This window comes from Nuphar pumila, chromosome 2 (assembly GCF_984573655.1).
Source record: "Nuphar pumila chromosome 2, dmNupPumi1.hap1.1, whole genome shotgun sequence".
NCBI lineage: Eukaryota > Viridiplantae > Streptophyta > Magnoliopsida > Nymphaeales > Nymphaeaceae > Nuphar > Nuphar pumila.
This window is the reverse complement of record NC_143250.1, coordinates 94005252-94027694: the sequence shown is the minus strand read 5'-3', so window position 1 is coordinate 94027694 and position 22443 is coordinate 94005252. Positions and strand designations below refer to the sequence as shown.

General features: G+C 36.3%; 1 protein-coding gene across 1 annotated transcript; it reads right to left on the bottom strand.

Moving 5' to 3' along the window:
* Nucleotides 1-5840: 5840 nt before the first annotated feature.
* LOC149846180 (putative GTP diphosphokinase RSH1, chloroplastic) lies at nt 5841-18373 on the bottom strand. Its single transcript, XM_089990628.1, has 6 exons — nt 18152-18373; nt 7708-7794; nt 7170-7626; nt 6740-6801; nt 6596-6664; nt 5841-6258 (listed from the first exon to the last, which is right to left on the bottom strand). The coding sequence occupies exons 1-6, from the start codon at nt 18371-18373 to the stop codon at nt 6151-6153; spliced, it is 1005 nt and encodes a 334-aa protein (XP_089846754.1). The 3' UTR covers nt 5841-6150.
* Nucleotides 18374-22443: the final 4070 nt, after the last annotated feature.

Genomic DNA, 22443 nt, shown 5'->3' with positions numbered 1-22443 from the left:
TATGGTGACAAATAAGATAACCCGATTAAGACCCGAGTTCAGACCCGAAGGTCCAATTAATACATGGATCCGGGTATAATTTATGAAATTTTACACCAGACCTGGGCCTGACCCGAGTTCCAATTAAGACTCACAAATTTTCAATGTAAAAATGATAAAAAATATTTTTTTACCATGTATGGTTCGGTCTGGTTCATGTAGTTCTTATTGGGTCTGGGTCTGGTTTTTTTTTATAATAGACCCAATTAAACCCGGGTTTGAACCCGATACCATACCATACCCAAAAATCTGGTACAAGTCTGGTTTCACCTAGGTCCGAACCAAACCTGACCGGTTGCCACTTCTAATTATAGGGTTCCATGAGATTAGAAGATGATAATAATGTTTTCTATGCTTAATCAACTATTATTAGCAGGCAATGCTGGGGATCATATGGTTACTATCAGTTTGTGGCTTATATATATGTCATTTCTGGTCAATGGATAGTGCTGAATTGCAAGTTTTGGATCATTGGGAGCCTTCGACTGGAAGTGCCTTACGGTTTCCCCAACACCCTCTTCTCTTTGGAATCAGTGCGTTTATGGTTTTGCCCAACACCAATCTATTGTTGAGGAGCAGTAGTGTTACCCAGTGTTGTCAGTATCGTTGGCTATCGTATCGCCAGAAAATCGATTCGATACTGACCTGAATCTGCTATTTTTTAATAAATATTAAAAATTGCTTAAAATTATTTTAATGGCTTTAATATGTGTGTCGTTCTGATTGACATGTAATATTTTTAATTATTTTATCGGTCAATTCAGAACGATTCACTTGAGAATCGGTATGACCGATTCACCTGAATCGTTGGCTAAACGATACAGGTCCGAGACTCCGAGGATACTGACAACATTGTTGTTACCAAAATGTTGCTTTTATGATGGATTTGGCAACTGCACATTGCATTTCACCCACAAGTGATCTGCTCATCTGGTAGGGGTGACTTGTGAATGTCACCAAGTTGATGAAAGGTCACAAATTCGAAACCCATGAGTGACATCTCTTACTGTAAGGTTGAAGCTGGGTGTACTCTCCCATGAGAAGAGGGGACCTCCAGAGTTATAACAATTGCAATTGGAGGCCAGCCAATGTGCTGTTTGATTGAGCCAATATTTACCTTATATATATATATATATCAGACCCTACAAACTTAATCTACTTATTTTAGAAAGTATTTGGGCGCCCCCTAGTTGGAACTCACAGTGGATGATTGTTTTGACCAAATCTAACCCCGTGAATTTTTTTAATGTAAAAATATGATTTTATGAGGGTGACACTTTTTTTATATATATTCTAGGCTATTGATTTTTTATTTCCTTTAAAATCTTACATATAACATGAATTTTCTACTAACCCGAACACGTAGATCACACGTGGAGGGTCGTATGTGCAAAAAATATTACAGTTTTTTATTAGGTTAATGTTTGCTTACCCACAAAGGTAGCAAACATTAACCGGAAAATATATTTTGAATCATATGACTGTAACAAGTAAGCAGTTTTTTCAAGGGATCTATATATCGATGGCCTACAATGTACCAAAACTTTGTGACTCAAAATCATATTATTACATAGGAAAAATATCATCCAAGATCTGATCCTTAGTGAAAAACTTTGCACCTATATATGATTTTATTCTTTAAAAAGAAAAAAAACTTGCACATATGATTAGTACCTAAATTTTACCCTGGCAATATATGAGAGAGAGTGAGAGAGGCAATAAATAACATCAAATCTTGATACTGCTGTTCTCTTTTGAGTTCTACAAAAAATTCTCCAATTTTCCATCCATAAGAAGGTTCTATCGATGACCAAAGAGGGCAGAAACTGGCAATTGGCATATGATTTTTACTAAGGAATATGGACACAACTTACAAGTAGTGGTGTCAACGGGCCTGGTTTACCTGAACCCGACCCGAACCAAACCCTATAGGGTCCGGGTATGGTGATAAACAAGAAGACTCGATTAAGACGCAGGTCCATACCCGAAGGTCCAATTAATACATGAACTCAGGTATAGTTTGTAAAATTTTATACCAGATCCAGACCTGACCCGAGTTTTGATTAAGACCCACAATTTTTTAATGTAAAAATAATAAAAATATGGTTTTACTGGGTATGATCCAGGTTTGGTTTACGTAGTTTTTATTGATTCTGGGTATGGTTTTTCTTATAATGGACCTGATTAGATCTGGTTTCAGACCCGATATCATACCCAAAAATCTGGTCCAAGTCTGGTTCCACCTGGGTTCGAACCAAACCCGACCAGATGACATCCCTACTTACAAGGACGACAATGACATGATAAAATATTTAACATTTAATAAAGTGCCTAGCAAATATCTGATAAAAGTAGAAGTATTCCAAGTGGTATTCGGTACAAAAAGTGGAAGTTTACAATTTACATATTTCTTGCTCTAAAGATATTTTAATATGAAACTTAAAATATTATCACTAGATATTATCTTGGTACAAGTTCAGGTAAGAGAGCAAACGAATACTTTTCAGGAGTAATTGGTTGACCACTGATAAAACCTAGAAATGCAGCCAGAAATTTTGGTGCTGACACTTGTTCAATTACAAAAATTGTCTTTTTTCTAATTAAAACTGAAAAAGATCAGACAACTTGAAGAAAAAGAATCTCCCATTGCTGCCTATGTTGCCATAACCAATGTTGTGAGAATCGGTTTCTAATCCGAACCACTTTTCAAAACGATTTAGAGAATTGGACGATTCAAAACTGAACCGAATCATCTTGAATCGGCTCTTTAAATTTTTTTATTTATTTTAGATTCAAAAATCATAAACATAAAGAAAAAAGAAATAGGATTTTTTATGAAAAAACAATAATAAATTAAATGATGACATATATGGTCCAATCAAGATCCAAAATATGTATTTAAATATTATAATTATTATAAAAACCAAAAATAAGAAAGAACAATTCAGCACCACCATGGTGGTTACCCATGTGGTCGTTCGGGGTTCTCTGTGAAGCTGAATGCCCAGGATCGAATCCCGCTGGCGCATGGAGGCCGCCATTGCTTTATCAAGGCTGAGTGGGCGTGTCCTCAACCTGGAGTTTTACCTCATAGGGAGAGGGGCCCATTAAGTGACCCGGTTCTTTGTGAGGGTTTTCCTTCATCATAAAAAAAAAAGACCAATTCAGCCGATTTTTCTAGAGGAACTGATTCGATTCGAATCATTCGACCGATTCATGCTGAATCACCCAGCATGCCAAATATGGGGGATCCAGTTTTCAAACAAAATGAGCATTCCCTTTTATAATTAAGCAGAAATGTCAGGTCCATGGAAATCTAGAAGAGATTGTTACCTCTTGTACAATGTCAAAATATGAATTAGGTGGCTGAATTCTAAAATGCAAAGCAATGTTTGATACCTACATATACGTGGCGGTACAGCATTTGGTGATTGAATTTTAAAATGCAACAAGATCAGGAACAGGTATAAAACCGGTCCCAGTCCAAGGTCCAGCCCATGGACAGCCAAAACTTTCAGGCATGAATGGTGGGCCTTAGACAGCTTGCCACATGAACTTAAAGCAGGCCATGCTGCAATGAGCCAAGGCCTCTTACTAACCTCGCCAAGTCATGTTCGGTCAAAGCCTGACCGACGATACCAACGGGGGCTCCACGTGTCTGGTAGGAGCAGCTAGTGCACTTCACCTTGTGTTGGGAAGTTGCAGGTTCAAAACACAATGGTACAGTTGTTTAACTGGTAGGGGTGTGCCCAACCCCAGCTTGCCTTTCAAAAAAAAAAAAAAAATTGTTCACAAGTCGCCTCTAAAATTATATCTTAGTAAATAATGCATTTGGAAAATAAGCAACAACTATTTGCTGACAATTGAAGGAATGAAACTTGGAACTATCTTTTGCCTTTCTAGTTAACTCCAAAAAAAAAAAAAACCCTAATTTTGTACAACTGTGGCAGCAGGACATGGTGGAAAAAATTTGCCCCTTTTTCTTTTCTTTCTTCTATTTTTCATCGACTTATCACTCCAAGGACAACTTAAAATATTTATAATCGCATTTATTTAGTTTTTTTTTTAAGGAAAATGTCTATCTATGTCACAAAGACATGGGGATACAAAAGCGGCTTAAACTCGTAAGCTCAATTTTTTTTTTTCAAAAAAATAGGACATGAGGACACAGTTTTTTAGTTTTTAATAAAAAAAAATATTTTCATATTTTATTAATATCTAAAATGCATTTAACTAAAATATTATTATAAAGTAACAGAAAATGATTAAAAGTACTAAAAATAATGACCGTACAAATCTGTGTTCGAATCAGTGTGTCATAGCCGGTCGTGTCACCAGGGACACGTGGCCAAAATGGCACGTCCCTTGGACTCATATGTCCACACAATCGACACAATATGAACTTACAAAAATGCCTTGGTGCTACTAGGGATGTCAATGGGATGGGTTTGGTTCAGACCCAGATGAGTCGTAACCCGGATTTGTTTTGAGGTGCGGGTACCAGGTCTGGACCTAAATCTTATCAGGTCTGCTATAAGAAAAATCATACCCAGACCTTATAAGGATTACATGATCCAGACCCGGTCCATACCTATAGTTTTTTATCTTTTAAAATTGAAAAATCATGGGGTTGGACCTGGGTCTGGTATAAAAATTCACAAACCATACCCAGCTTCATATACTAATCAGGCCTTTTGAGTCCGGCCCATTTTCTAATCGGACCTCCTTTTTATCACAAAACCCTGACCCTACAAGGTTTGGTACAGGTCGGATCCGGGTCAAACCGACCCATTGACACCCCTAAGTGCTACCAAAACACTAGCATGTAAATTTAAAATTACGTTGGAGTGAAAGAAGTTGGTAACCTCCATTACCAGCCAAGCATCAAGACTCTCAACCGAGCCCATGATATAAAGTGTAACCATTAAAAGGTCAGCTTGAATTCATTCCCACGCTTAACATTAATAAGAGTGGAGTGGAGAGGCTCACAAGGTGGTTAGGATCAGCTTAAAACATTCAAGTTGAAAGACATTGACAGTTCGATACTCAGATGCACATCATTTGCCTTAAGGCTAAAGCAGCAGGCTCCGTGGCGGACAAAGAAAACGGCTAAAGGGTTTTAACCACTTGGAGGTGGGTCATACGGCAGAACATCAATCTCTCCCGAGCCTCACTACGCGAACCGTGGTTTTCCCCTCATGGTGGGGATGCGCAGGTTGGTGCAAGTCCCATACTTCTACCTAGGGGGTTTACCTAGACCCAACCCGAACCAAAGGCTATAGGGTCCAGGTATGGTGATAAATAAGAAGACCTGATTAAGACCCGGGTCCCGGTAAGAAGGTCTGATTAATACACAGACCCAGGTATAGTTTGTGAAATTTTATACCAGACCTAGACCCGACCCGAGTTCCGATTAAGACCCACAAATTTTCAATGTAAAAATGATAAAAAATATAGTTTTACAGGGTATGGTTCATGTAGTTCTTATTGGATCCGGGTATGGTTTTTCTTATAGTGGACCCAATTAGACCTGGTTCTGGACCCAATACCATACCCAAAAATCTGGTCCAAGTCTAGTTCCACCTGGGTTCGAATCAAACCCGACCCATTGACACCCCTACATCTACCTGGTACTTCTGTTGGTATTTTGAGCTTGTATTGGTGCACCTATACGGTTTTGTGGATACCCAACAAAGGTAGGGGAAGGGCATGAAAACTCAAAAACTACTCTGGTCAGATTGAGCACCTAAATGCAGATCATCAAGAATTAATCATGACTATCTTAAATTGCACTTATGTAAAGAAAAAAAGAGATGATAATTATTAGCTCTTCTTATTAACAAAAAACAAATAGGAATGGACATTTGCATTACCATAGACACAAAACTACCCAACTTCTCTCTTATATACAGTCCCCGCAGATGCTCTATGATATTGGTACTTGAAACAAACAATGGTATTTGAGAACCATATCAGTACACTTAATATACTTACCTTCCTGAAGGTCAACATTTTTCCGGAAAGGTGACTACATTGGTCAATTATGACATTAGCTTCGTATATCCAGATATCAGTGGTTGAACTCCATTTGGATAACCTGCACTGAATAGTTTAACATTCAAGAAATCCATATTCCGAAGCTTCCGATTTCTGCCAGCTACAACCAGTAGACCAGGCAAGAACACCATGGATCAAGTCGATGCTCGAACAAGCGGTTGCCTGAAAAGATGTACAAAGTGGATTGCATCAGACAAACTGTAGGAACTGTGTCCGTTTGCTTTGCATGCCTAGATACGTAGACTGCTTTGCCCTTTGGATGTTAATGCATGACTTAATGTTGGAAAGTTGTGTTGAATTGATTCTTTAATCAACCTAGCCAATCATACAACTTGTGTTTATTTGCATGAGCTAAAAACAAGATGGACATGTCAACCTACCTAAGTAGGCCCCAGTTGCCATATGCACACTAACTCAATCCTGAGAAGCTAGCAAGCCATGTAATGACTTTCGACAATGTCAAATGAGAATGGAGGATAAACGGTAAAGAAACAAGTACAAGATTGTCAAAGTCTCCTTCCACGTGAAATAGCATGACACCCATTCCTTTCCTCCTGTCAATCTCTGCCTGCTCATTTAAAGTAGAAAATGTGAATAATTGACAAGAGCATTTTATCAACCAAAAGAAGAATGAATTACTCACCAGACAAGAACAAATCATTATACCAGCTGTTGTCAATGCAGAAGTTACTTCCGCCATCATCCCTGTTTCAATAAAATGCAGGAACCAATCAGCATTGAAGCATCGTAAACCAATTACAAATAAAATCAAGACTCATTTTGGACATGACACTACATTGAACTACTGTAACACTCGACCTAAGTTCAGCAGGTTCTATGGTAATGTACAAATCAAGAGGAATTTTCGAACAAATACAGAATAAAAAAATTAATTTGATCAGGCAAGCACGTCTAACGTAGGCATCTAGAATAAAAATCATACACTGCATCCGCAAGATGACAATCTGGGATAAGTAAACGAGATTGGTATGTGATGATCTGGGCAAAATTTTGACTTGGTGATGTAAAAATTGGAAAACCAAAAATATGACTTGAAATGGAGAGAATATCACCTCTTTGGTTGATTGAAACAACAGAAAACCATTGAATGGACTGTCCTTCAATATTGTGCCAGAACGCCACCTTCTCAGCCTGCCAAGTTTCTAGATCAGCCAATACTTCTCCGTACACAGGACTGCTTTTCTGTATCAACCCAGAAAGACCCTTTTCTTTAGACAGAAACTCTCCATTGACCTTCAAGCTCATTTTCTCTATGCTCTTGTTATGTTTTCCATTCACCTTTGGTGTGCCAACCCTACTTTGGACATGCAGAATATCATCATGGGCTTTTCTAGTTTTTGATAAACCTGATACATTCATGAGTATTTTCTTCCACATTGATTTGCTTTTTGTGGAAGAATCTGAAATTATATTCACTGTTTCAACCCCACACTTGAGATCAGCAACAAAGTTGTTAACTGCATCTGCTGTTATTTCGGTAGCTGAGAGTGCAGCCTGCTCTCTCAAGAACTGAACAAAGTAGAAGTCATAGTTTAAGATGTAAAACCAAAAAAATAGCAAGTAGATAATACCAAAAAAAAAAAAAAATACCTTCATTATTTTATGCCTCGCACTGCGGGTCCTTGCATTTTGCAACCACTGTTGATGCCGCTGGAATGCAATTTTGCCTGGCAAAGCCTAACCATATGCCACCACACAATTACACCAACATGAGCTTTTCAACACTGAGACCTTAGCATGACTCCACAGTAAAACAGTGCCACTACATAATGAAAAGGCTGATAACTTCTTAGTGTGTGCATCTGTGCACGTATTGAAACAGGTTGATGGGCAGCATCTATGAGCTAAACAAACCATATGCTGTTTTCTCAAATTAGAAAAAGAAAAGAGTGTATGCTAGTAATCAAAACTTTGTGCGGCACTGGAAATCTCAAAATTTTGTCAGGAAAACAGATTGGATAGCATTGACTTAATAGAGTGCCATAGGTCAGAAGGCACTGTTGTGAGGGTCAAAGAAGAAAGTGTCATGATTATAGAAGAGTTGATGATGAAAACCTTACATTTCATGCAATTATTTCATTTTATATCCTCAAAAGCAAAAACAATCCTTTGCAGAGAGCTAAGCATAATTCAACTTTGTCCACCCTACTGATGACGAACATATTCAGCAACCACTGTGTAATACAATATTAACACAATATCATGCACAAGTAGAACTGAACAATAAAAGGGCTTTCATTTGTGTGTTAGATTTCATTAACAAGCCCACTCAACTGAAGTACACATTGCAGAAGCAACAATACCCTTTGTTAGAATACAATTTGCATATGCGTATGGATCTGGATCCAGATCCATACGCATATTATATCAAACACATGTTAAATAGGATCTCATTAATGGCATTCTTGTAATATGTATATGTTTTTACTTTATAATGTTTAGGGTTTTGGAGGTCGTGCATTTGCAGTGCCGCCCAAGCCATTGTGAATTTCTCTCTCTCTCCTTATTTCCTGTGAATGAATTTGATATGGCATTAGAGCTTAGGTTAATCCTGTGCGTGAAGAAGTTCTGAAACTTGACAGATCGTGATTCTTCAGCGTGAACAACACCCAGCGTGGACTGTTTCAGCGTGATCATCTTCTCTTTATCTCAAATCTCATCTTCTGAATCTGAAATCTCATCTTCTGAAAGGTGGTCCTTTTTTTTTCCCCTTTTTCCTTTCAGCGTGCTCATCTGGCTTTTTCTTTTCTGTTACCCATTTTTATTATTCTCGTTCATTGGCATTTGTTTATCTTCTTCATTCCATCGTCTGTGTTGATTCCATCTTTTCCTCAACATCAACGACTGTTTTTCAGACCTGTGTTGGTTCCATTTCTTCTTTCCTTTATTGCTGTTTTAGTGTTCTTTGTGCAACACTTTTGGTAGTACATGTATTTTTCCTCTATTCATCTTGTTTGCTTATTCATCGTTTCACTGCTATGGATTTCTCTTCGTCATCTGGTCCCTCTGCCAATTTCTTGAGTCAGCTCGTTACTGAAAAACTTACTCATTCTAATTTTTTGACCTGGAAGAGGCAAATCCTTTTATACAGAGTCAGGATCTCGATGAACATTTGGGTGGTTTAGTTCCTATGCTACCACGGCTTATTTTGCAGGAAACCAAGGATAAGAAGGGTGACACAATTACCATTTCTATTAAGAATCCAGAGTATACAGCTTGAAGGAAGCGGGATCAGTCTTTGGTTGCTTATATTACGTCAACACTCTCTCAAGAAGTGTTGGTTACTCTTTCAGATGATTGCACTGCGGCAGATCTGTGGAGTAAGCTGTCTCAGACATACTCTCAGATATCAGAAGCCCGAATTATGTACTTAAAAAATGAATTTCAAAGTTTGAAGAAAGGCTCCATGACCGTCATGGAATACATAGGCCACTTGAAGAGTATTACTGATCAATTGGCTGTTGTTGGAAGTGCTATTGCAGATAAAGATAAAGTTCAACAACTTCTCAATGGATTGGGTCCTGATTTTGACATGTTTACCACAACTTTATCCTGCCTTCCTCACTTGCCCACTTTTGACGACCTCCAAGCGAAACTTCTTCAGCATGAGATGATTATGAAGCAAAGGGCAGAAGGAAATGAGTCAGCTCGTCCTCATTCAGTTTTGGCAATGGACACTTCTGTAGGTTTTGGACGAGGGAATGGAGGGTATCAAGGAGGCAGAGGCCGTGGACGTTTCGGGCAGGGAGGACGTGGTATCTTACCTACACCTAATATTTCAGGAGCTTTTAATACAGGGAATCAGAGGAGAGTGCCCACTTGTTTCTTATGTAACAAAAGAGGACATGTGAAAGCTGATTGTTGGTTCAATCCACAGAATAGAGGAAAACTAAACAAAATTGAGAATAAATCAACTACTGCTGTGGACACAAAAGTGCCATCCACAGATGTGCAAAAACTTTTGTTATCAGCATTGTCACAGATGACGATCAAGCAAAATGAACAAGGCGAATGGTATGTTGATTCAGGTGCCGCCACACATGTTACCGGTAATGCGGGTAAGTTATCTCACTTATTGCCTTATTTTGAAAAAGGTAGTATAGTTATGGGAGATGAAACTTATCACTCCATTAGTCATACTGGCAATGCACATATTCCTATGTCAAAGTCCTCACTTCATTTGTCAAATGTCCTTGCTCCTAATATTAAAAAGAACATTGTTTCTGTAGCTAAACTTGTTGACGATATGAATTCTTCCGTCGAATTTACTCCCTCTTCACAGACCAAAACTTATGAAATCACCTCAAAATAAAAGTTCAAGTTTGGTTTCAGTGGAAAAATGAAGCATCTAACAACTCATCATAGAACAAAAACTACGAAATTACCTAAAAATAAATGCAGCAGTCGAGAGATCGGACATTTTGAACCTTTATTTTTACGTTTTTCTATCAAATTATTCAAGAATACTTATATTTGTTTGTCACAAACATCCCGCTTGGCCCACACTTCCCAGAAAGGAAGAAGGAGCCTTCCCAAGAGCACCATGTTAGGCTGCTCAACAAAAAGTTTTTGTTCACCTATTTCAGATAGACCCTTCCATCTAAGCCCAGCCCTGGTCACCCATTGGTTAGGGCAGTGCTGATAAGATAGTGGAACCCCATCTTACCTAGTACTGATTGTGCCTGAGATCATACCAGTATGATTTGCCTAGTAGGTGTCCTTTGCGGGCTAGGATACTCACCGAGTTTACTATCCAGGAAGTGGGCCCATTAAGTGACCCATGTTCCTAGATCAAAGGCAGGTACCTCATCATAAAAAGGAAAAAAAAGGGACCCTTCCATCTACTTGACTCACAAAAACCCAGCCATGACCAGGACATTATATGGCAACAAACTCCCGAAGCATATAATCAATTTAGGGAATCTAAAAATAGGGCTGGTAAACAAATAGAGCAGCTCGTGACTCGGCTCGGTTTGGCTCATTATGAACTCAATTGTGATCAGTTCATATAGCTGGTGAGTTGAGCCATGAGCAGCTTGTTTAGCTGAAATGAGTTGAGCCTGAACACATGTTCTTCTTGGCTTGGCTCGGGAGAGCCTGAACACATGTTCTGTTAGAAAGTGACTTGGAATACATTGGGTTCAATAATGAACCCATACTTATGCACGTGGAGTGCAAATATACCCATTAAAGGGAAACAACATAAGCACATAATGTGCTAACACATAAAACCCATAAAAAGGAAAAAATATGACATAAAGTCATAAGTTGCATATCATTGAAGAATAATGGAGAAGGGGTTAAAAAACCCATTACAATGGAGCATAAGCTCCCTCAAGAAATTTGAAAATACAAAGGGGGAGACCCTATTTATAACACAAGAAAGGAGCCACTTAGGGGGCTCCCAAAGGAGTCGTTGGGAGCCCCCAACGGTCACATTTGTGACCGTTGGGGGCTCCCCAATGACTCTTTGGGGAGCCACCCTAGGTTGCGCAAACCACGAAAAAGGAAAAAATAAAAAATAAAATAAAAGATAAAATTACAAACATATTCCAAATGGAATATGCGTAAAACTGGAAATGTCTAAACTACCCCTATGCCTATAAATAGAGAAATATATATTTTATATATATAATTAGGATAATACATATGCATATATACCATATATGAATATGTATTATACTTTATATATATAATATTACAAATGTTGAATGATACATTTTAACACCCCCCTCAAGCTTTGCGTGGGGGAACGAAAAGGTTGAAGACGGCAAGAAGAAGAATCTCAAAGCTTCAAGAGCCTTCAGAACGAATGCCATTGTAAATATCTTCCTCCAATGTCTTTATCGATGAGCACCTTCTATCCAAGAGACTTCCTTTTCTCTTATCTACAAGATCCTGAGAAAAGAAACCAACAAAGAACAAGTAAAAAATACCTTTGCACTTTACTTAAAAAGGAACATTCCTAACAAGGTGCAAAATTTATGTATAATATGATAATTACTTTAGCATGAAACGAAAAATTTAGAAAACCAAAGTTTCTAAATCATACATTATGTTAAAACAAAAAATGAGCGGAAGCACATTATGCAAAAATAAATTGCAAGAATGCATAATGCATTCATAAGGTCCAGCATTAGACAAATATAACCCCAAAATGAGGAATAACAAAAAGATCCACGAAGGGATACCACAAGAAGCCTACGAAGAGGCATAAAATACATATGCTTTATTGAATGAGGGCCCAAAAAGGCCATAAAGAGCATATGCATATACTTATCATGAAATGAATTAATACTCATTAATGAACATGCTTCAAACATGTAATGAAGTGCCAAATAAGGGAAACAAAGTCTCCAAGCATACTTTAGGCAAAATAAACCCAAGAGTTCACAAGGTTTTAAAATCATTTATGAAAGACATACATAATACTCATTTTGCATATAAGGGTGGCAAAAACCATAAGCACTTAATATATAGATTAAATGCTAAGAAATCAACTTGATATGCATATCAAAAATATGATTTGCTTGAAAAACACAAGTCATGAATGAAATTTTGCAAATTTCAATAATAGTTTATCCATTACACACATCTTCCTCATTAGTCCTCCAAAATCCATAAATCAAGTGTATAAGCTACTAGATCAAGAATATAAAGCCATTAAAGGCCAAAGACACACACAAAGATGTATAAAAGAACCTCTTGTCTACATATAATAATACTTGAAATAAGTGCATCTACGACAAGAACAAGAGAATACATGCCAACATGTACTAAAAAGTATCTCTTGTCTACGTAAAAAATACACTTAAAACAAAGTATGTTCAGCTACTAGAACAAGAGTAATAAGCCAACCATGGGATAAAACATAATACATCTCTTGTCTACATATGATAGCACTTGAAATGAGTGAAATAAGCCAACCATGGGCATACATCTTAAGCGACTAGAACAAGGACACAAACGCTAACATAGGCTAAAAATCACACACCATGGTGTGAATCAACGTGCCTTGTCTACATATAAAAACACTCAAGACAAGTGTGTTCAGCTACTAGACCAAGAGAGTAAAAGCCAACAAAGGGCTAAAAACACACGAAGGTGTAATAAAATTCTTGTCTACATATGATGACACTTAGATAATGGGCATAAAAGGAAAAGACTTTTGAGGCAATAAACTTGTAATGAAAATAAACCTCGAATAAAACAATATGAATTTTCATAACAATAACATGCATGTAAAAAATATCTTCAACATGATACTATAATCGATAAAATAAAATTCTTGAGAACAAATGTGTGAACATACACACACCAAGAACACTTTAGAATACTTGTGCAAAATCACAAGAACACAAAATCATAAATGTGAAAATGCACTCATAAGATTCATAAACAAGAAAAGGTTGGGCAATAATCCCAAAACCCTTGATTTTTAATATACCTTAAAACATTTAAGGTTTTAATACACCATATGTCCATCACATTTACATAGAAGCATCCATAATATCAATGGCCACAAGAGAAAAAATGAGTGACACACTCATAATTAGAGATCATACAACAAATCATTTTAGAGTCCCAAGGTGCCCATAACTCACCTCAACAACCATCTATAATATGGAAGGTGGACAAACTAAAATGATATAACACGAGGTGCCCATAACTCACCTCAACAAACATCTCTAATATAACAATAATATGGCCAAATAAAAGATGCATTAAATAACATGTGATGGACAAATATAAATGCCACAAAAAGGCAATAAACACTTAAGGAATCATTTTTCAAAGAAAAGAAGACCGATTAAAAAATTGAATCAAAAAGTCCAATAATCAATAATGTGCTTTATAACAACAATTTTGCATAAACACAAATTATATCACCAAATTTGAGGGAGATAATTTTAAAATATACGGGCACACGAAATGTGAAAAGACATAATTCAACTATCATAACCATTAAACGAACAAACTATATGCAAGAAACATATTTTCAAATGCATAATACTTTAAGAAAAGGGATACATACCGAATAACTTCAAAGCAAAAAGGAAGAGCAATGAATACTTCACCATTTCTTGAGCGACACGCTTTCCGTTGCACCAAAGGACAACCCCATCGTGACCTCGCTCTGATACCATGTTAGAAAGTGACTTGGAATACATTGGGTTGAATAATGAACCCATACTTATGCACGTGGAGTGCAAATATACCCATTAAAGGGAAACAACATAAGCACATAATGTGCTAACACATAAAACCCATAAAAAGGGAAAAATATGACATAAAGTCATAAGTTGCATATCATTGAAGAATAATGGAGAAGGGGTTAAAAAACCCATTACAATGGAGCATAAGCTCCCTCAAGAAATTTGAAAATACAAAGGGGGAGACCCTATTTATAACACAAGAAAGGAGCCACTTAGGGGGCTCCCAAAGGAGTCGTTGGGAGCCCCCAACGGTCACATTTGTGACCGTTGGGGGCTCCCCAATGACTCTTTGGGGAGCCACCCTAGGTTGCGCAAACCACGAAAAAGGAAAAAATAAAAAATAAAATAAAAGATAAAATTACAAACATATTCTAAATGGAATATGCGTAAAACTGGAAATGTCTAAACTACCCCTATGCCTATAAATAGAGAAATATATATTATATATATATAATTAGGATAATACATATGCATATATACCATATATGAATATGTATTATACTTTATATATATAAAATATATATAATATTACAAATGTTGAATGATACATTTTAACAATGAGCAGCTTGTTTAGCTGAAATGAGTTGAGCCTGAACACATGTTCTTCTTGGCTTGGCTCGGGAGAGCTCGTATAGATAAAATATATTTTTTTATGTAAAATATATACACATAAAATGTGAACTATCATTTGTTATATATATATATATATATATATATAGGTTAATCTATCATTAAACCAATTAGGTTTAACATTAGATGGATTCATCTTTATGAAAATGATTAAAACACCCTTAAAATAATGGCATTTTGATAATGCAAGGTTACTTTTTTGTTTGATTTTTCAATTCCCTCCAAGTTCAAAAGACCTATAATGCTTAAAAAAATAAACTTGCATTTTCAAAAATGTTATTTTTAGTGTGTTTTAGTCATTTTCATAAGTTTGAATCCATCTAATGTTAAACCTAATTGGTTCAATGGTAGATTAACCACACACACACACACACACACACACACACACACACATATATATATATATATATATATATATATATATATATATATATATATATATATATATATATATATATATATAAAATCTGCCAATGCTAAGTGGCACATGTTATGCTGTGCAAAATCATAAATGTTGAACCTAGACAGTCTATTATATCTCACTATTATACTAGAACGAAATCCTTAATGACTATTAATACTAATACATGGTAAAAACTTAACTATATAGCTATAACTCATAAATAACAATAAAAGAGAAAAAACTCTTATTTTATCTAAAGAACAAGCCGATTTGTTGGATTCTAATATTATTGCTCCATTTGGGTGGATATGCAAAAATCTCTCTCATTATCACAACAGATCCCCCAAAAAACACAATTTGTATCGAATAAAGTATATGCTTCGACTTTCTGTGTGCTAGAACTCTAGCTTTGCGAAACAATCAACTTATTGGTATTGGGAGACAAAAAAATTCTATCAATGTATCATTTCTGGGTCCAATGGAGTTCATAGGGATAGGAAGAAGCCCTATCAAATAGATTTTTTTTTTCTTTCAACCATGTTTCAATTGTTAATACAATATATAAGGACCGCTACCACAAGTAGTACTACACCTTTGATCATCATTTCTTATCACAACTCTTATTCGTAGCAGAAGTATTTACTACTTCTCTAGAGAAATATGTTGGTCTCGCAGAAACAATTAGGCTTATCGAGGCAACTGTTTTTATTTGCATTCTCGCCTTTTGGAAAGAGCCACTAAACCAAATTCTCGTTTAGGCGAAGAAAGTATGACTGCTTTATCAATAGTTGAGACTCAATCTTAACCTCTTACTTTGCCTCCATGGGAGGTTACCAGTATCATAGAATTTTCTGCAGGTTGTGGTGGGAGCCAATCAATCAGTTTCGAATGAAATTTAAATCAAAATCATGGCGCAACATGTATCTCCCTTTGTTCCGATCATGGAATAGATGGAATAAATCACAAAATTGTTTTTGTTCAAGAATGAGATCTTATTAGAACTGCCCATATCTGGTCCATCCCTCGAAACCATATATGATGAATTAACACGATATTTTGTAAAAATACATAATTGTCTTAAATATATCAACCATTTATTTCTTTTCTGATTCACTACATGATCACAAGCATATACTTAAAATGTTTCCCCACTTCTGGGTCTGTCACAAAAGAAACTAAAACCAAGATTTGCTTTATCAAGTGTCAAATGAAAACTGCAGGCAAATAGACACTACAACAAAGCAGTAGATTAGCGACGACCACATTCCGTCGCTAATCCGTCGCTAACCATGTTAGCGACGGATTAGCGACAACGCGGCGACAGTATGCTTACGTCGCGAATATTTCGACGCTAACTGGCGACGAAATAATTCCGTCGCCAAGTCCGTCGCTAATTGCGACGGAATAACGAGCGCTATATTCCGTCGCCAATCCGCCGGTACTAAACGACGACCACGGCGTAGCGACGGATTTAATTCCGTCGCTAAGCCGTCGCTAGATTAATATGAATAGCGACGGAATCATCCGTCGCTAATCCGTCGCAAAAACGAAAAAAAATCAAAAAAAATTTATTTAAAAATTAATTACCGAGAACTGTACAATTTATATTTCCTGTACAATTTATATTTCCTGTAAATAAAAAACAAACCACACAAAAAAATTTATATAACAAGTATCTATAATAATTAATTGTTCCACCTTAAAACTAAGAAGTTTAATTATTTACAATTCAACAATTACAATTAGGAAAAATAAAAAAAACAGAACTTCTTCAACACAGTCCTCTAATCATCGCCAAGATTTTGTGCGTCTTCTTGTTCATTGTCTTTATCTGTCCCTTCAGCTCCACTACCTTGATTATCGCTAGCAGCCTACACAAGAAAAGAACAGTCAGTATTGATAAACAAAATATAATGAAATAAATTACACACTATATGTGATTCTATCATGTGCTCATGTGTGATCTAAGGCAATAAAAAAACTCTATATGTGATTCTATCATGCTCATATGTGTGCTAAGGCAGTCAAAAAATTGAATATGTGATTATAGCATGTTCATATGTGTTCTAAGGCATATAAAAAAACTCTATATGTGATTCTACCATGCTCAGATGTGCTTTAAGGTAGGCAAAAAACTATATATGTGATTCGATCATGCTCGTATGTGTGCTAAGGCAGTAAAAAAATTGAATATGTGAATATAGCATGCTCATATGTGCTCTAAGGCAGGCAAAGCCAAAAATTTTATATGTGATTCTATCATAAATGATATATAACATGTTCATATGTGTTCTAAGGCAGTTAAAAAACTCTATATGTTATTATAGCATGTTCATATGTGTGCTAAGGCAGTCAAAAAACAGAATATGTGATTATAATATGCTCATATGTGTTCTTAGGCAGTAAAAAAACTGAATATGTGATTATAGCATGCTTATGTGTTCTAATGCAATCAAAAAAACTTTATATGTGATTCTATCATGCTCATATGTGCTCTAAGACAAACAAAAAGTTAAATATATATATATATATATATATATATATATATATATATATATATATATATATATATATATATATATATATATATATATATATATATATATATATATATATATATGTGATTCTATCATGCTCATATGTGTGCTAAGGCAGTAAAAAAATTGAATATGTGATTATAGCATGTTCATATGTGTTCTAAGGCATCTAGAAAAACTCTATATGTGATTCTACCATGCTCAGATGTGCTTTAAGACAGTCAAAAAAACTATATATGTGATTATACCTGAGAGGGACCTGGAATCGAAGATCCCCTATCCTGAACAGCGGCCTTGATCTCATTTCGGAGAAAGGGGGCGACGGTGTATTGGAAGTAGTTATTCAGTGATTCATTAATGATCTCGCGTACATCATCACCGGAAAGAATAGTCGGCTGCTTGGAGCTTATGTCGGCGCAAGAAGTTGGTGAGCCGTAACTGGAAGAACCAATAACTGGTGAAGTGTTCATATTACTCCCAAACCCGAACACGCGACCTTTTTTGGGTTCACCTGCTGCAGTCACCCATGCTGTAGGATCAAATGATGGATGCTGAGTAGCGTCTTCGCCATATCGCTCTACCATTTGTTGCTCATATGCCTCCTACAAAATAATGTTTAAAGTATTCATTAATAATTAATGATAACATTATGATGACTTGCATATATATTGCAATGATTATTAATAGAATTAATACATACCGTTGTCGTTCTCGCTTTCTCTGATACGAAGACTCCCGTGGTCTTCCGTTTATGTGTTTCTACAAACACATCCTTATATGGTACACTGCCTCCTTTTTCTGCTTCCTGCGAAGTTAAATGACAAAAGATTTAGTACACAAATTTGCAACTATACTTATAAAATTAATATTATATATTGATGAGTTACCATTTTGTTTAGGTGGCTCCCAAATGTCTTAGATCCACCTGTGTGTAGATGGGCTTCGGGCATCTTCGATCGATTTTGTGAAGCCTTCGCAGAGCGATTTTTAAATGCATCTCCCGCCCACATATCGCACATTTCATCCCAGTAATCTCTCCTGATAGTAATAGGACCATGGCCCTTCCACAGTAATGGATCATCTACTACGCCAGATGCTTTTTTTGCTGCAGTCTTCATAGTGTGCAGCATGTCTGCAAATCGATTGGCAGCCACCTTCTGCCACACCTTCTTTGCATCATTTTCTTCCACCGTAGTTGCAAAGCGATTCGAAGCCTACAAATATTTTCAGAAAGTTAGTAGACATTGCTTAAATAAATTAAATATGAAACACATTAACTATGAGGAACAACTGTATACCATGAATGAGGACCACAATCTGTCTAATACCTCCTTTGGGTACTCTTTCCATTGAGCAACTGGTCCTGGTAGATGTTGAAGAAGTGAATTCCTAATCTCCCGTACTACTTCTTGTGGCTCAAACCTCGTGCTGCACATGAATTGTTACACAGTAAATATCAATATAAAATATTTAAAAGATATGCAATAATTGAAAACAAAATACTTACGGTCGATTATCGATATACACTATTCGAATGAGTCTTCTTGTGCCAGCCTGAGAAGACCCTGTTTCCTGTGTTGGCTGTTGACTTGTGCGATCAACTGGTGTAGGTGGGTCGTGTACAGGCGCAACATCACCTGTAAAAAAATACACACCAAGTTCTCAGAATGTGCATTTGAACTAATCAAGCATCTAATTAGTTATATGATATACCTATCACAGGAGCCCGTGAAGATGAAGGTTGAGCCTGGCTACTACTGGATGAGCGACCACTATAACCTCCACGAACCATATTCTAACAAATAACATATGTCATACAATACATTCAAATAATTCACATCAAGTATTACAATGCATTCAAGTCATTCACATCAAGCATTGCAATGCATTCAAATAATTCAAATCATTGACATCAAGTATTGCACTAATTCAAATCATTCGTTAATTGCATAAATTATAATACATTCAGATAATTGAAATCATTCACATCAAGTATTACAATGCATTCGAATCATTCGTATCAAGTATTACAATACATTGAAATAAAATTTTTAATCATTCACACCAAGTATTGCAATACAACTCACATCAAGTATTACAATGCATTTAAATAGAGGTTTGTAGTATAAGATTTTGCTCACTAGCTTGAGAATTCTTCCTCGTCACTAGTTTGACTTTCTTCTTGTTCTTCTTCTTCTTCTTCATTGTTTGCCCATCCACTTGGTACATCATTTGGATCACATTCCTCTATGAATGTTTCATCAGCCAATGGAGATATGACATGCATATCATGCGCAACATCGTGACCATAAGCGAAGTCACAGACATCATCTGATTGATAGTAATCACTGTCTTCAGCTAACTCATCTTCTTGTAACTGATCATACTCGGGGTATAGTTTGGATTTCACCTTGCAAACTGCCCACCATTCATTTCTATCTGACTTTTTTATACTCGGATATGAAGTATAATAAACTTGTTGAGCTTGCGAGGCTAATATGAATGGTTCATATGTTCCAAACCTGGATTTATGATTCACCTCCACAATGCCTGAAGCTTTGTCGAGTCTTGTTGCAGTTGGATCAAACCAATGACACTTGAATACCGTAACCCTGTTATTCATGCCTAAGTAAGTCAACTCCATTATTTCCTCTATAACATGTCTGAAGCGTCAATGCCTGAAGCGTCAACAGGATGCGTGATCTTGTTTTCATCGTGTCGAACTTTATTTGCATGCCATCTCATGTGTTTAGCTGTCTTTGAAGACATATACAATCGCTGCAATCTAGGAGTGATAGGAAAGTAGCGGAGCGACTTGTATGAAACTTCCTTTGATCTCGTGCTACCATTGCCTCTTGTCTTTGGCTTGAACCGAGGATGCCCACATGACGAGCATGATATGTCATTTTCCTGCTCCTTGAAATACAACATGCAGTGATTTGGACAAGCATCAATCTTTTTGTAACCCATACCTAGAGCGTTGACCATAACTTTCGCACGATAGAAATTTTGTGGCAATTTCTCATCTTTAGGCAACATACTCTTCACAATCATGCACAAACGGTCAAAACATGATTGACTCAAATTATACTCGGACTTCAAATTCATTAGTTGAAGAACTGCAGACAAGATAGTGTGACTCTCACAACCGTTCCAAAGTGGCTCATCAGCATCTTTAAGTAAATCATAAAATCTACTAGCTGCATCGTTTGGTGATTCTTCATCTACGACAGTTCTTACATCACTAGAACTCATAGCAGAACCCAGTTCTGTTCCTGCAGCATCAAATATCAAATTCGTATATGGATTATCGTGCACCACATTCACCCGTGCATCAAAATCGTTTCTAAATTCTTCTCCATGAAACGCCCAGTTCTGATAATCACTCACAAAACCCTTCCTGTATAGGTGATGTCTAACGCCAAGAGGTTCTACAAATCGATTATTCTTACAAATCTTGCAGGGACACCTAATCCGACCTGTGGGATCTACCGTACTGACACTCGCCGTTGCAAATTCAATAAAACTATCGACACCATCCATATATTCATGCGATAACTCATTGTCCACTATCCTACGGTACATCCATTCACGGTTTGCAGTCATTCTGTCGTATGATGTTACGAATAGTATCCTAACGAATTAAGAAAAAAACAATCAGAATGCGACGATGAAGAAAATATCAAATTTATCATGCAATATACTATGTCAAACAATAACAAGAATTTTGATGCATGCATTGATAACTTAATATTTTCATGTGCAAACTATTAATGACATGATAAAATCATTTGAAGCAAGCTTTTATTATAAAATTTCACATGGAAGTCAAAATCAAATTGAAAGTAACTACATGCAAGCATGGATACAATTACATCAAACATTGCAATACATCATAATCATTCATATCAAATAAATGGCAAACATGTACCTGCAGCAAACACACTTCAATATCTCACTAACTACTACCATGCTTAGCATGGACTCCGTACTCCAAAAATAAGAACACTTCCATATTTCTACATTAAAATCATGCTCAGCATGATCTCCGAACTCCAACAAAGCAGTCCTAGATATCAACAACTAAGTGAGTGTGTGAACAATAAAGTGCTGCATTCAATAAATTAAATAACATGTGATACGTTTGCATCACTTACTCACCACGGGTATTTACCCGATTTGCATTGTTTTTGTCATTTACTTACCACAGGTGGCCGAGCACGAGTTGGTTCCGTTGAAAAATCTGCAAAAAAACAAAACAAATTAAGTAACAAACTAACTAATCATGAAACAAGATGAAACACTAACTAAAAAAATTAAAACAAATTAAAACAACTCTAACTAATTGAAAGAAGAGAAAAGAAAAATAGTATATATGTTAAGCCAAATCTAACTAGAAGATGCTAATTTAACAAACCAGCTATAACATGTTGAACCAGTCGACTAACATAAAGTCATAGACAATTTCTAATCTGAACTACTTAGCAAAGGAATAGTAAATCAATCAATTAGTTTACTAGAAAAGATGTGAACTCCGTTT